Raw genomic sequence first — 16,637 nt, 5'->3', positions numbered from 1 at the left:
AAAACCAAGTCTGGGAAACAAATCTGCAGTTGCTCGGCATAGGTCAATGCTTAGCCTGTTGAGTCACCATAATGACCACAGAACGGATGGATTATATGATTTTAATAGGTCACACACCACCGGTTTTTCCTTTACAATCACATATCCTAAAGCAACTCGGAGTGAGTTTGAGATAAGTCAGACACACGTACTCACATGCTGTTTACTTTGAGAAGTTATCATCTTTTCTCCAGAAAGACGCTCTTGCATTTCACCTGATTACATGGTGCTTCTCTCCAGTCAAGGACAGGATTGGCACATGCATGCTAACAGCCTGCAGGAACAAAGGATGCATTTCTCTACACACAGCCCTATCACTCTGTTGCTTCTGCAGCCAAGTGAGTCAATTCTGTTCAAAACTGTGCTTGCCTTCTGCAATAACCTTAAAAACTGAAGAAATGCCACCATGCATCTCTGTTTTTAAACAAACATACCTCTGGTCTGTTTTTTGTTTTGTTTCTTTTTTTTTTCCTACTCTGCAGTTGTGTTATTAAGACAATAAAGCATTGCAGTCTCAATTACAGAAGTATCCCAATTTGCTGGGCAGTGTACAATAAATGCACACGGTCCACAGAACAGAAGAGAGAAATGAATTTCCTTCCTACGAGTGATTTGCTGATAACATGGAAAAATTTTCATCCCCTCCACATTTTTTATATGCCAAACTGTTCCTCCTCTGAAAATCACTCTGCAAAAAGCAGTATGGAAGCTAAAGGTGAAACACTGTGAATACAGCATGTAACAGCTCGGCCCTCAAACAATACTGATGTGTTTTCTGGCTCTGTCCCCACCTCATGCCTTCCTCCATCCTAGCTGAGCACCAATCCTCGTGTGTGGCTTCAGCAGTGCCAAGATGTAAATTTCCTGCTCTGCTTCTCCAAAAAGATGAAGTATGAAGCACAATGTGTGCCATTCTGGAAGAACGGAACTAGCCACAGGGCTGTCAGCAGGCTTTGAGGTTGAGAACTTGGTAGTGGCAGGACTTAGTGCAGTGAGAGCACATTCAAATCTGAACCCATAGTAAGACCTCAGCTTGCAACAAAGCGAATGCCTGACACCCAACAGCAAAGCTGTGCTGAGATCACCGCCTGCTCTGTGAAGTGTTCAGTGATCATGGTCTACAGAGGGCTGGACAGGAGCAAGGTGCAATTCACACACAGAGGGGAAGTAACTCCACGCAGGAGACAGTAAAGAATTAAAAATCACTCTGTGTTTAACAGGTGCTGTGTCACAGCTCCACCTGAGGGCTTCAGGGAACCATTCCAAGTGCTCTCATGTCACAACACCGAAAAGTTCAGTTGGCATGACCTCTTCAAAGTGGCAATTTCTACTCAATAAAAATCTCCTTGTGTCTTCTTATTTCCTAATATCAGCTGGCTGCTCAACAGCACCCAAAACGACTGTCCTCCTTGCCCGTCTCAAATTTCATCCTAAAGGGGGAAGATACAGTGGGACAAGGTACATTGGGGAAAATGGAAGGTGCACAGTGAGATGCAGAGTGTAGCTTAGGCTGGATCTGTAAAAGAAGTGAAATAGAAAGTTTAGTAACGAATCCAGCTGGATTTTTTTCCTCCAAAAATCTCAGTCTCAGATCATAATCAGCAGTTAATTAAGCTCCAAGGAACAGCACAAGCAGTCAACAGCACTACCCATGGGAACACCAATTAGCTAGCTGAAACAACCACAAGGTGGCCATTCAGGCAACCTGTGACCAGAGGAGAGAGGACAGCCTCTATCAACCCAGCAATTGGACGTTGGGTACTCATGAGGCAACTGGTGGGTAAAGAAGTGATGTTAATGAAGCACTGATGGGCTATTTACCTTACGGTTACTTTTCAGGAACATGGGGTGGAAGTAGGTATGAAAATGCCACAAAGCAAATGACATGAATTTGAAATGTACATCTACATGGAAAATTGAAGCTTTTAGGTTTTCTGGTGGTTAGGAGCCTGCAAACCACTTGACACAGGCAGATCTGTGTGCGCCTCATCAACCTCGGTGACTCCAACAGAGCTGTGTTTGATTGTGGCCACATTTCTAAGACTCAGAAAACACTGCATAGAAATTTGGTCTCTGGCCAATCTTGATCATTGTATCTTTTAGAAGCAAATGCATCTGTGAGAATTCATACTGAAATTTCACCAGGGACAAAGAAAGCACTATTTTTCTTGATGCTTTTGTAGTCACTGCCTCAGTATAATTCTTTTCTTGCCAGCATCAAAGCAGAGTAGGAGAGAAGTTTTTCCTCCAAACCAAGATAAATCCTCTCGCCTCTAACTTCTGAAGGCTTCGACTTATGACTCACAGTGTCCAACATGAGCTGAAGCTGTCAGCCCCAGATCTGACCCAACGCACACTAAAATCAATGGGAGTCTTCCTGCTGACTCGGATGGAAGCAGGGTCACACCCTGCGCTGACGTGAGCCACGCTCCTAACAAAACCACCTTCTGCTTTTGGATGCCAGAAGGCACGGCGGGTCTCAGTACAGTGGGGATGCCTGAGGTCAGGGATTGTCTGCAATGATAAACCAGTGCAGGCAAAACCAACAGAGCGAGCTGCCAGCACACCTGTCTGCACCGCACCCTGCACTAGCACTATCAGCCCAGACAAAACAGAGTCCAGAGCAAATATTTGTCAAAAGCCTAATGAGAGCTGACCTTGGCAGAGGCCAAAATCTGGCCCCGAGTGGAAAATGTAAAATAATTAGTTCATCTTAAAATGAAGTCTTCAAATAAAATAAACGCAGGCCTGAAGAAATGAGCTCAGTGCAGCTCAGAAGCTAGAGAACACTCGCATCAGGCTTTGCAGAGAAGCTTTATGCTTGTTGAATGCGCAGGTCAACCCAGGACTTCCGAAAGAAGGGGTGCAGGAATATGGACAGTGTCAGATCGCATTGTACATCAGCAGAACACCAATAAACTGTATCCTGCCTTTAACACTCTTCATACAGTTCCTATTTAAAACAGTAAGAAAGGGAAAAAAACCCAAAACTATGGGGAAAGGTGAATTTTATGAGACTCGTGTAAAACTGTTTTGAGGCTGACAGCCTCAAGGAGTGAGAAGAAGGAATGTGGGGGAGCATTTCTGAGAAATGAAAACACTGAACGTGTCGTGTTGGTAAGGGATTGAATCTAGGCAGGAAGAAGCCAGGAGCAAAACTGAATATTGATCTTTCAATAGCAGAAAACTTTCAGGTTGGATGATACAGCAATTTTGGGTTGCTCCGCACCTTGGCTTACTCCCAAGCTGATGCAGTTATCTGAACAATTTTGGGTGGGAGAGGCAGAGTGGCAGCCCTGTGGGCTCGTACGTCTCAGCACGGTGACAGAAGGACCGGCACTCAGGGCCCGATCACAGTTTCCATGGCTCCAGGCTGAGGAGATGCAGGCCCTCCTGCAGGCTGCTTCTTCCTGCACTGACTTGCCACCCAACCGAGAGACCAAGGTTAACAACAGGGAGCTTAACGACAAGGTTAACAACAGGGAGCTTAACGACAAGGTTAACAACAGGGAGGTCCTGCGGGGCCAGGCAGCCCGTGCAGTGTGTGTGAGCAGTGAGCACGGGTACCGGCTGCGTGCTCACCCCTGAGCTGTGCTCGCGTTTGGAGCAACGGGGAATCGCAAAGAGAACGTGATTCAAGCTTGCTAGCAACTTACCCGAATTACATTATTCCAGCAGCGTCTCTCCTAGCCCTAAGGGTGATTTTTTACATTACACCGTGCATATTAGGGCTGGGGGCGCGCAGTATCCCTAAGCACTGCGGTCAGCACGTCCATCCCTGCACACACGGAGCGCGGATGCCTGCTGCAGCCCCTTCCCTCCCTCACCCGTGACAAGACGCCTCCCGCAGCCCCGCCTCCCGCGCGCCTCTTGGGGACCCCGGCCCCGGGGGGCAGGAGGAGGACCCCGGCCCCTTCCCCGCCACCTACTTCTTGCAGGGGATGAGCGCCTTCCTCTCCTCCAAGATGCGGAGGCGCTGGTTGAGGCCGTCGTAAGAGACGGCGGCCCGCGTGTTTCGGCCCGTGCCGTGCTCGTATCGCACGCTGCGCCCTTCCCACTGCCCCGGCGCCCGGCACGGCTCGGCCCCCGCCCCGCCGCGCACCGGGATGCCGCCCAGCAGCAGCAGCAGCAGCAGCCCGCCCGCCGCCGGCGCCATGCTCCGCGCCGCACTGCGCGCCCGCCACGGCGACCGGGGGGAGCCGAGGGAAGGAGGGGCGGGGGCGGCCCGCCCCCAACCCGGCCCGCATCGCCTGCGCCGGCTGCGCGCTGCGTGCGCCGCGCGTGCCCCGCACGCACACGCGCTCAAAATGTCGCCTGGGGATCCCGGCAGCACCGGCGGGCACCCTGTCCCCCCTCACTTATACACGCACATACACACACACACACACACACACACACAAAATGTCGTCCGCTCGCAGCTGAGAGGCGATCGGGGGCACGCTCCCAGTGCCACCAGCAGGGGTTACACAGGCACGAGGCGGCTGCTGCGTGAAGGGAACGGAGTATTTCCCCACGGACGCTGTCACAAAGCTCCCGCTGCTCTCCCCTGCCGCAGGACGCTCCGCGTGCTCCTCCTATCCCGGTGGAGGCTGCCGGGGCTCCGCACCAAAACTTTCCGCTGGGGGACGGCAGGAGGGGAGCGCGTGGCTCGGCCCGCAGGGGACGGGCGCGTGTGCGTTTGTTTGGGATCGTCCCCTTACACACAAACACACACACACACACACTTCCACGTCCAGGAACGCGTTACACAGGCCATAGAGGGGCGCGGTGATGTCGGCGGGGATTACGGCGGTGGAGGTGATGTCACGGTGCACACGCACGCACACACACACACGCACACCCCCTCCGGCGCGGCGGGGCTGCCCGGGGAGCGGATCGGCCCCACGTCACGCGTACCGCCGGTATAAATGCCGTCCCGCGATTTCCATGGCTGTCGGCGCCGCTCCCGACACCGAGTGCGGCCGGACCCAGGGGCGGCGGCGGCGGCGGCGGCGGAGGAGGCGGCTGAGGCGGAGGAGGAGGAGGAGGAGGAGGAGGGGGAGGAGGAGGAGGAGGATGCTGCGCGCCTTGGTGGCCGTGTCCCTTTGGCTGCGGGTGAGCCCGCGGGCGCAGGGCGCGCCGTGCGAGGCGGTGCGCATCCCCATGTGCCGCCCCATGCCCTGGAACATCACCCGTATGCCCAACCACCTCCACCACAGCACGCAGGAGAACGCCGTGCTGGCCATCGAGCAGTACGAGGAGCTAGTGGGCACCGGCTGCAGCCCGGTCCTCTCCTTCTTCCTCTGCGCCATGTACGCGCCCATCTGCACGCTGGAGTTCCTCTACGACCCCATCAAGCCCTGCCGCTCCGTCTGCCAGCGCGCCCGCGACGGCTGCGAGCCCATCATGCGTCGCTACAATCACAGCTGGCCCGACAGCCTGGCCTGCGACGACCTCCCCGTCTACGACCGCGGCGTCTGCATCTCCCCCGAGGCCATCGTCACCGACCTGCCCGAGGGTGGGTGAGCGCCCGGCCAGGGGCGGCGGGGCGGCGGGGGCGGCCCCTGACCTCGCGGCACCCCCCGGCCCCGACACCCCCCCGACAGCCCCTCTGTTTGCAGATGGGAAGTGGACGGACTTCACGCAGGGCGTGCTGGTGCCGGACAGACCCCCGCAGCCCGAGTGCAGGAGCCGCGGCCAGGGTGAGCCTGGGGGGCCTCCCCACCTCCCTTTCCCGCCCCGCACCCCGTAACCGCTCCCCTTCTCTCCCCCCGAAGAGCGATGCAGGTGCAAAAAGACGAAGCCTACGCTGTCGACCTACCTGGCCAAGAACTACAGCTACAGTAAGTGCTGCAGGCTTTGCCCCGCTCTACTTCCCACCCCTGTGCTTGCCCCCTCTCCAGGCCCCATCTCCAAACCACGGGTTTTGAGGCTTCTCCATCCAACACTTTTCATGGGCAGCAATGACCAACACACAGATGTTGGTCACTGTTTCCCACTTTTCTGGGGAAGAGTGGGATTTCGGTAGTGTATGATAGCACCAACAGGTCTCCCTGCAGGAACAGCTCTTGCTGCTGCAAAGGGCACTCCACTGAGTATGGATGAGTGTGGCCAGCTCCCGTGCTTGTCCAGCAGCTGGAATTAACAGATTTATTACCTAAATAGAGCTTTTAAATGTAAACAAAGCCACAGCGAGGTAAAACTTTTTTATTACTCGTGTATATGCTTTTACTTGCTAGCCAGAGCTTCATCTTGTGGGGAATTGTCACAGGTTAACTGAATTCAGTGACAATTTGCAGCAGCCAGACAAGGAGTTGGCTGGTAGTTGTTGGTTGCATGACATTGTGGCTGTACAAGTAAGTATTCACTGCACCCCCTGCCCTCCTATCCCATCCATGGGCTTTCTGCTGCTGGGAATCCAGAGAAACAGTAATTAGTATTGTTTACATACCAGCTTAAACATCTTTAATGTCAATAGAAAAGTCCCTGTTAATAGTGAATTGAATATGCGGTACCAGGCTTAGCAATTTATGGGCTTTTTCTCTGGGAAAAGCTGTTTCTTTGAGGGAAGTACTGAATTATCTTACAATAGAGATGTTATATGTAGTTGATTCCTGTTTGCCTGATAGCAAATGAAAGCAAGTTTGTAGTTATTGGCTTCTTTGTTAGCATGGGGAAAAAAAAATCCTAGTCAGTTTGGTGAGAGTAATCAAATTGAGCAGGGGGGTTGAAAATAGATGATCTTTGAGGTCCTTTTCAACCCAGGCCATTCTGTGTTTCCATGATTCTGTGATCTAAGTTAAAAAGGATATTGCAGACTTTCTTGTCAGGGCATTTTGGTTGATTTATATGATATCTTCTTTGTATGTAATTCCTTAGCCCGTCTTGATACACCATAAGGATGTGTTCAGGTGGAACAAGGAATTTTCACACTGCTCTGAAGTGTGTGTAAACAAAGTGATATAAAATGATTGTTCTGACACGAAATGTGGGCATCAGCCACCCAAATTCTGACTGCAGGGTCTTCTCATTGCAGGGGCTTCAGTGGGAGTGGTACATGAATAAAAACTGCGAGCTGGATTCCAAAATTTAGGAAAGATTGAAGGATTTCATTCGATTGAATTTGTAAAATCAAGGTTTTGTTGTTGAGAGGTAGATTTGTATCCAGCCTCCTTGAAAACAGATAGGCATGTTCACATGGAAGAGGGATTGAGGAAGGAGAGAAGGGAGAGCAAGTTGCAAATAAAAACCACATTTTCCTGAAATGCTTTAAAGTAATACTCACAACAAATTGTATTTCTAGCTGGTCAGAACGTTTCTTAGTTGTTAAAACAGTGAGCACCGTAGCTGATTATAGGCCCATGGCTGTTTTGGTAGGTGTAATTTTAAAATGTTTTCAGAAATCATTCTATACATCATATGTCTTTTGTGCTATCAATATGAAGCCGACGTCTGCATTCAGTACAGAAAATTCCACCTTTTTTCTTTTTTTTTTTAATAAATATTATAGGTGAACATTTTCAAAACAGTCCCCGTTGCGTGGGAGCTGCAATTTGTTTTTGAACAGACTTGAAAGTGAATTGTGGATCTCTAAAGCTGAAACTCTCTTTCTTCTTCACAAAAGAATGGTGGGACCATTTGAAAATAAGACATTTTCACTATTTTGACATTTCCTAGGGACAAAGTCCCTCATTTTGTTCCATTTCAGCCATCTGGTGCTCAGCACAGGGCAGTGGCAGATACTCCCGGGCTGCTCAGACTCAAAGACAGTCAGGTATCAACCTCAGAGCCATCTGCAGAACTTCTCCTTAGCCTTGTGGATGTGTGGACTTCTTCAGTGAAAGTGTGGATGCTTGTGCATTCAGAATCAGAAGAACCTCTTTCAGAGTTTATTTTATATGAGAATGTTACTGCTGGTACGTAATCTGAATGCAAAAGAAGAAAAAAGTTATTAATACAGCATGGAAATCCCAACCCTCTTCACTTCTTTTAAGTCTTCCTTTCTTCTATTTAAGAGAAGATGTGAGTTATTGGATCTGACCCAATGGCTTTGCTATTGATAAGGCTGCATACCATCTGTGAGGTTAAATTATCTGTTGCGTAATTGGGAGCAGCAACATGTGGATGTAGAACAGTCCAAATGTATGTGAGGAGTTGCTCTCAGCTGACTCAAAAGAGCTGCCTGTGCTTGTGATTCCCAGCTAGGTCGCCTGGCCTGATCTGGCAGAGCTTTAAGCACATGTTTCATTTCACAGTTGTCAACAGTCCTGCTGAAAACCAAAATCGGGATCAGTCCTCTGTTATTCCAAGCCACTGTATGTGCCCACACATGAAGAAAGAGCTCTAGTTTCACAGCCAAAACAACAGCTTTCAGTTTAATGTGTTTTATTTAATTTTAGGTGGTGTTTAAATTTCTGAGGCTGTTTGTTGTTCTTACGCCACTGCTTTTCTACTTGCAGTCATTCACGCGAAAGTAAAAAGTGTGGAGAGGGGGAACTGCAACGAGATAACGACTGTGGTTGAAGTAAAAGACATCCTGAAGTCCTCGATGCCAATTACTCAGTCCCAAGTGCCTCTCCTGACCAATTCATCCTGCCAGTGCCCACCTCTGCAGCCAAAGCAGGACGTCCTTATCATGTGCTACGAGTGGCGCTCCAGGTGGGCACCTGCGACGTGGTTGAGTGTAATGAGAGAGAAGGAGGGCAACACAGCTCCCTTTCTGGTCACTTGGCAAATCTATTGTCAATACTGCACCTCCGTGGCGCAATTACCTTCGCCGTTATCTTTTTCTACTTAGTGAATCTCGCCTGTAACCCACAAACTGTGGTTTTGTTGGGTGTTGGTGGCGAATTGCTAGGAACAGTGCAGGCAACTCCAGCAGGTACATTCTGCCGGCCCACTGGTGGTCCGTGCTGGTAGGATGGTGGGGTGGCTCAGATGAAAGCAGAGTTCTGTCTCGAGGGAGGGGATGGGAGTCCACAGGACACAGAGCCAGCCCTTCTTCCCTGGCCTGTCTAGGCTTCGGACTGATGCCATCAGTGAGATGTTTCTTGTCCCACAGCTGTGCTGGGACCAGCCAAAGCTGCAGCCACTGGAGCTGTGCCTCCCGGATGGCAGATGAAAAGTAAATAAGCTCGGAGCAGCTTGCCAGTTCTGCTGTATGATTAAAAGTCAAAACAAAACTGACTTTACCAGACCTTTTCTCTGGCAGTCAGCCTAGCCCCAGGCATGGAAGGAAATCCAGCATGCTGATCTGGAGGAGAGGAAGCAGTGGACCGCAGCGTGCTTTTCTTTTTGGGTTTTTGAGGCAATGTCCCATCCATTAGCGCCTCGAAGCCATGGTAGCAATGATACCAGTAGGACAGCTTGTGGTGTGATTGGTACGTGTGCCTCCACGCTGTGGGTCGGAGGTAAGATTGTTTGTGAAGTGTACAAGCTGGTTTTGTTTATGGCTGCTGACAGAACATACAGAACGTGATGCTGTAAGGATCATAAAACATCTACGTGCAGAACTTAATGGACCATATCCACATTTTCAACCTTTTTTTTGTGTTAATATTTTAAGAGGGTTTTACAGGTGTTTCTAACACTTGTTTAAATTGCCATCTGGTACTTTATTATTACAGCTGTTTTCGGGGGAGCTAAGGGGCCCACAAGTTTTTTTATTATTGTATTTTATTATTACAAGTATTTAATTATTACAAACATTTTATTGTTACACAGCACCTTGCCACTCCCGATCTGGAAGTATTTCACAAAGATTAATTCAGAACCCTCTAGTTGTGTCAGCTTTGTTTATGGAGAGGTGCTCTGTGCCACATAGAAATAGCATGACTGAGATAGCTAACAGGTTGCTCTGAGCTGCAGAGCTTTGCTGGAGTGAATCCTCAGCAGGTTCTTAAAGAAAGGAGATTTCGGGAGTGGAAGGTCCTCATCATCTTCTCCTTTACTATGGAGAAAACACAACGATTGCTAAATATTTTGTAATGGCTTTTATTTCATATAGATTTGCAAAAGCAGCATAAGCTACTTTATGTGTTTCCTGTTGAACTCAACAGTATGTAAATGGAGAGGTTTGAGTTACAGCAACTTCTTGAATGCCAGAGACAAAATGGGTGGAAGCTGCAGCCTTCCTGAAGTCAATGGCAAAACACCGGTTGCCCTTAAGTAGGATCAGGATTTCACTCCTATCTTGGTTTGAACAGCAGCTGCTGTTCTGATGTTCTGCTTGTTCTGATGTCTTCACCAACACTGATGTCTACAGAGAGTCTTCTAGCAGCAGGGAAATAATACTGGAACACATTAAGTGCCAAGACTTTAAAAACAAAAAAAAGAGAGAGAGAAAAAGAAAATATTGAGAATAGTTATTAGTAGAGAAAATACAGAAACTCCAGCATCCCTTCTTTAATAAAATAGTTTCAACCTTGGTATTCATAAGGTATGCTTCAGAATAAACTCTCTTAGAAGGCATAGACCATTTAATAACTACACTTTTGTTGAATTCATTTTATAATATCTAGACTCAGTATTTTCATACAGGAGGTGGCCAGAATTAATTGGTAGACAAATACCAACACCCATACTTGTTCCAAATTGACTTTAAAACTCTCATTAAGTAATTACAGGTAACACATTAATAATGTAATCATAACATATCAGTAGATAGCAGTGGAGACAACTTTAAGTGGTCAGGTGGTGTTACCTGTGTTTGTCAGAAAAGCTGTATTAACTTGAGCATGTAAACCTAGCTTTGTTTTCATCAAAGAAGTCAAATACATTCATAGAAATACATTAAAGTGCTCATTTATGCACACACACACATTGGACATAAGCAGAAATCTATGTGATAAAGGCATTTAAACAACTCATCACTTTTTGTTAACAGCAATCAAGGCAGGACAATTTTTCCCCTGGAGACAGTGGCAGGTGTGGACAAAAAGCTCAAAATGTTTTCTCAGTACTACTTATATATACTGCAGCTTTGGCTCTGAAATGCATCTCTGCCCATCTTCCTGTATGCAGAAACTGTCAATACCTGCTTGTTCATTGCAGTGTGAGTCAGTGTTAAACCATCTGGAATGATTTCTCAGGAATCAAAACCAAAACTGCTTGTTTCTTGATTTTCAGGCTGATGCTTCTTGATGGATGTCTAGTTGAAAAATGGAAGGATCAACTAAACAAAAGATTTAAGGTAAATACAACCGAAGAAAAGAATGCTAATACTCTCATTGAAAAGCTAAACACCATTGTGGATTTTTCAGCATTTAATAACTTGTACTTTACGCATGCAGAACACCTCTGAGTATTATTGTTTTCACTTCAGTGCTTTAATACCTCCAAAAATCAGACTGCTTATATAACTTATATAGTTATATAGAAACGTAAGTGAAAATCTGAAAACTGCAGTCTAGAATTTTCAAGTCTCTAAAGTCTTCTATTTTATCTGCCAAGTGTCCCTGAGCAGGATGTTGTGTGATCTTTGTGTTACAACACAATTACAACACGTTACAACAATGACTCTGAGCATTGCCTTAATATAGCTGCTTAGTGAAGTAGCTGTCTGGTGATCAGCAGGTGAATATAGAGTCCATACTGGGTAAGAAGGGTAGTTAAAATCCACTGCATCTGATGAAAGGGCTTTGATGCATTGGAGAGTGCAATCCTGAGACACAGACTACTCAGCAGCGACATCCAGGTAAAGACCTACTGCAGGTACTGTGCTTCTCCTGCTGCTTTCAAGGAACACTGGAGGAAAAAGTCTAATCATTGTTATCTCCCCCTGCTTGTAAACTGTTTATAATAGAGACAGTGTCTGACTTCTTCCTCGCACTTGTGGAGATGAAAGAGATTTCTGTAATTCAGGAAAGATTTCAGAGCATTAAAGACATACAGGTATATGTACCTTAATTAAAGAGAGGAGGAAAAAGATTGCATATATTCATTTGTATAAACTTTCAGACTGTAAAAAATAAATATATTGCAATGCAGATTAAACCAGGCAGGATTTGAGAGATTACTGATATGTGACTTGGATTCTTGAAATCCCACAGCTGTAAACTTAATGACCAGTTGCTGGTACATGTGTTTTAGTGGGCTTCTCGCCCTGTTTTGTAATTTCTGATTGTAGCTTGAAACCTGCTTGGACATTCATTTTCAGACAGTCAAAATAGATGCACGGCTGCAAAGCAGACTTCATCTCAAAGCATATGTCCTTCCTTCTGATATTGGTAGCTTCCTAAATTAAATCCTCCCTTAAACGTGTTTGAGTGATACACACTTAAATGCCTGCTGATAGTTTTTGTTTGACAGAGATGTCTATGATGACTCTGCCTACATGAATGTAGTCAGTATGGAGCTAGGTGTTGCAGTGGATTTGTTTGAAGTCCATCATCGTCTCTGAAGGCTTACATCCAACATTTATCTTGAGTTGCTGATTAAAATGAATATTTTGTGTTGTCTCTGAACCACAAAAGACATCTGTTAACATAACCACCACATGGCTTGGTCTCTTTTCTAGCCAGGCTGAGAGTCTGAGTAGCAACAAGGTGAGTGCAGGGAGATCAAACAGGAAAGCTGCAGAGCATTGCTTTTGCTCAGATCACTGGGCAAAGCCCCTTCTTTGGGAGTTTCAGACAACAAAGTGCATTAGTAGAAAAAAAGGTGAGGACTTTCTCCAGCTTCTACTGTCTACCTCTCCTTTCTTAAAGCGCGTTTCTGTTCCTAGAGGTAAAAGAGTTCTGCAGTGTTGCAGATCTCCATATTTTGGACCACCTAACCACTGAACAGCACTTTAAAAACCCTTGATTTGTGGAAAGGAATGAGAAGCACACTCACAGGCAGCACACAGGAGAGATGTGCAGTTGTCATTTTCATCAGCTGACACTGTGAAATCCTTCCACCCAAGAACACGTGGCAGGTTTCCACTACAGCCAGCTGTTACATACTGAGCTTGACAGCCCTGCAGGACAGAGCACAGAGCTGTGAGATCCATGGTTCTGGATAGATGTAATTATTTTTGGTAATGTCTTTCCCTCTTTTTCTGCCTTTCCACAGAGATGGGAACAGAGACTGCAAGAGCAAAAGCAGCGAACAGCCCGCAGTAAGAATCAGAATGCAGGACGCAGCGGTCGGAGCGGGGCCTCGAAGCCATCAAACAAGAACACCAACACGCTGGTCAGCGGCCCCAAAAAGGCCACTAAAACGAGAAATGGCCAGAAAGAAACGAACGCTAAGAAAGTATGAGTGTGACATTTCTGGCAAGAGAGGAAAGATTTTTCTTACATGATGAGGGTCGCAGTCTGGCTTGAGTGGCATGTTTTATTAATCCAGAACTCATTGACTTAGAAACTCCATTTCTACATAGACGTTTTTGCTGCACTTTACTTGTAAAGGTTTGCTTTTCCTTTCAAGCCACTGCAAGCCACAGAGTGTAGGTTTGCACTAATACGTGGTAGGCATAGACAGTCTGACTGAGCTTTGTCTTAGGGCTCTCATTTGCAATTCTAGGTAGAGCTGTCTTGGCTGCTAGAGGTTTTAACTCTGTGTCCCTGTTACCCTGCCAGAGGTTGGGAGGGCTGCACAAGGCATCTCTTCTCTGCTCAGAAAGTGCACTTTGCAGCGAGGTGTGTTAGTTGGCAGCTTACTCCGTGAGTGAATGTGGTGAGCTGAGAAGCATGGCAGCTGAGGAGCAGCAGGGAGATGTAACTTCTGGCAGAGAGCTGCAGTAATTGCGACAGCTGCTATAGCTGAATCTATCTGCTGTTGGGAGTCACAGCTCTTACTCAGAGCAGTCAAAAGCATAGTTTACCAATAAGCATCTGGGTATGCATTATGTGATTATTTACTTTTATGAGTGCCAGAAATATGCTTACAGTGTTAGTTTTTGACTTTGTGTAGCAAAAATGCCTTGAAAGCAAACTAATTTTTTTTTTATTATTTTTACTGTACTTCAGGCTGCCTTCTGTTGTTATAATTTCAAATATATTTAAACATCTAATTGAAAAAAATCAGTATTTTTTAAAAGGACGGATTAAAGTGAAGCAGATCTGCAGAATTCTTAAAAATAATGTATGTTTGCTGTAATATATCTTTGTTACAAAAACTGGAAGAGAAGCATTGCTCTAAACATACCTGACAGCTACTGAACAGTATTGAAAAAGAGGGCTTCGTGTGGCTCCATGTTCACGTGGATCATTTTTATCATTTGATACCAAATAAATAAATAGACTAATAAATAAGAAAGATGATTTGTCCCTGTTCATCAACTTCTGTTTTCAGTTGGTTAGGTTCAGTTCTGCTGACTGGAAAGTAACATTGGCCTTGCAAGCTGCTGTGGACAAAGCAGTTGCTAATATTTATGTACTAAGTTTTACTGACCTGTTTAGCTGCGTGAGCTATGAAAAAAAGCAAAGGTGATACAAATCCAACTGACATAACACCAAGATGGCATTTATGCTGTTCCTGCCCAGGCTTTACCTGGGTATGGCAGTATGGCAGTCTGACTTCTGTTAGCAAATAAGGAGGTCACCTTCACTGACGTTGTGGGAGCTCATGATTGATATCCTGAACTTCAGGAATTCCTACAGCAAAACTGAGGACTAGATTTAGTGTTTCTGATATCTGTAAAACAAAACTGATATTCCTAAAATAGAGAGGGTCTACATCAGGAAAAATAACTATCTGTGTCGGTGAACATAAAGAGTTTAAAGCACTCATGTCAGTATACTGATCTATTTCCCTACCTGAACTCCAATGCAATTTGCATAGATTAAGTTTAAGACGAAATATGCTGGAGTGATTGTGGTAGTAGCATTAACACATTTAGCAATGTGCTAACACAAGGCAGAGGTGTAAATTCTAATTAGAGAATGCTTAAAACAAAGGAACAGAAATGGAACAGAAAGAAATTTTTAAATGGCCTATAAGGTAGTTCAGGGGACAAAAATCTACACAACTTCAGTGGTCGTTGGTTGAGTTTTGAACTGTTGGCTAAAATAAGCAAAGGTCATCATATGAATGTAGGTCATTCCTACTAATTCTGAGCAGATGTAAGAATTTATCTCTGTGGAACATCTGCAGAATAAGATGCAAAATTTAATCCAGGTGCCAGAAATGCTGAGCGCGTACTGGATTCATTGGCTATAATGAGAACTGTGTGCATTTAACATGTCAGAAAGAACAGACCACAAACTTTGGTTCCTGAATACAGACTATAGGTAACACTTTAACCCTGTGGGATGAAATGGAACATAATAAATTGCCATGAAATGAGAAAAAATTTTTCTGCAGTTTGACAGTGATGACTTAAGTAAGCACAGTCTAAAAGAGAAATATGATTGGAAAGTTTCTACATTTTTCTATTGTGTAGCAGGAGTTTGATTTCCTATTGATGTCGACTTGAAGTACTCCAAGAAATATGTATAAGGGTAACTAATGAAAATTGATCACAGTCCTACCAATGTGAGCCTGAAAAAACAAATACAGAAGCCATGAGATTTCACTATAACATGGTGAATGCAGCCAGGGGTGATGTTTACTGAATGAACCCTTTGGAACAGCTAGGTAAACTCCATACCAACTTTACATACTATTTTTCAATTGTTAAAACTTTTTCTGTATCAGGGAAATGAAATGCTAAAATTATTTTCTAAAGAGAGCTTTGTGTTTCATTGTGGAATAAACTGTGATGCACCAAGCCCAGTATTTCTAAATCCCTTGACATTTTCATATATGCTTTATGCTGAATAAACTAACTTTCATCCTGATTTGGTAAAGATACTGAAGAAGGAAAGGTAGTACAACAGAAAGCGGAGGATATCATCATACAAAGGACAGATGTGCAAGCAGGGGAAATGGATTAATAAGGTTTTCCCAAATGCATTCTTTCTGGGTTTTGTTTGTTTGTTTGTTTGGTTTTTGATGAAGCCATGAATCAGCTCAGTTCAGTACTAATATAACTCAACCCATTTTGAAAATCCCTTACACTCCTTAACTTCCTGCAACACGAAATGCCAGCTGAATGCAGACTCAGATCACCCCCGTCTTCCAGCCTGCTGCCCTTACCTTTACAAAGACGTGAGACAGATATCAGAGCAGCAGGGGCTGTTCAAGCAGGCAAGGGGATCTTCCTGCAGACCCACATGGCCAACTCACCTCTTCTCTCTGCCGTGTGGCAAGAAGTCAGACTCAGCTCTCCTAGTGCACATCTGGTGTCACGTTAGGGCACCCCAGCACTGGAGTCACAAAACCTAGATTCAGCAGAGTGGACAAGTAGACTATTGATGGATGAAAGCAATTATTGTACCTATTCACAGCTGAAATATTAGCAAGCAAAAAAATTATAGTGTCAAGTGCTTTTTCTCAGTATTACAGCTGCCTTCCTAGTGAGGGTCTTGGGTTTTTTTTTTCTCATATAAAATAGAAATGGCTTGGGACATTGAACAGATGTTTCTAGTGAGTGTCTTGCTACCTCCCACACATATGTAGCCGATTTAGTAAGAACTACCATTGAATATTTTAACTGAATGTTCTAACCTCAATTCCAAAAGGAACGAAACCTGAAAAAATATTTGTTCTAATTGCAAATAATTGGCTTCAATTTAGAGGGGCACTGTAAATGC

The 16,637-nt window shown here is 45.6% G+C and overlaps 2 protein-coding genes across 2 annotated transcripts in view; one reads left to right on the top strand and one right to left on the bottom strand.

Annotated features, from left to right (window-relative positions):
- EPDR1 (ependymin related 1) overlaps positions 1-4,967 on the bottom strand; it is a 30,758-nt gene extending 25,791 nt beyond the window's left edge. The window contains 3 exon segments of the mRNA XM_042888502.1: positions 3,969-4,230; positions 4,233-4,396; positions 4,936-4,967. Coding sequence (XP_042744436.1) covers positions 3,969-4,230; positions 4,233-4,396; positions 4,936-4,967 — 458 coding nt within the window.
- Positions 4,966-14,244, top strand: SFRP4 (secreted frizzled related protein 4). Its single transcript, XM_042888471.1, has 6 exons — positions 4,966-5,536; positions 5,625-5,720; positions 5,796-5,861; positions 8,478-8,676; positions 11,146-11,209; positions 13,072-14,244. Exons 1-6 carry the CDS (start codon positions 4,966-4,968, stop codon positions 13,258-13,260), a joined length of 1,185 nt encoding a protein of 394 aa, XP_042744405.1. The 3' UTR covers positions 13,261-14,244.
- The last annotated feature ends 2,393 nt before the right edge of the window (positions 14,245-16,637 follow it).

This window comes from Lagopus leucura, unplaced genomic scaffold (genome assembly GCF_019238085.1).
Source record: "Lagopus leucura isolate 7727_CA_CO unplaced genomic scaffold, USGS_WTPT01 Super-Scaffold_100157, whole genome shotgun sequence".
Lineage (NCBI taxonomy): Eukaryota > Metazoa > Chordata > Aves > Galliformes > Phasianidae > Lagopus > Lagopus leucura.
Note: the sequence above shows the minus strand (reverse complement) of the source record. Positions and strands in the feature narration are given on the sequence as shown.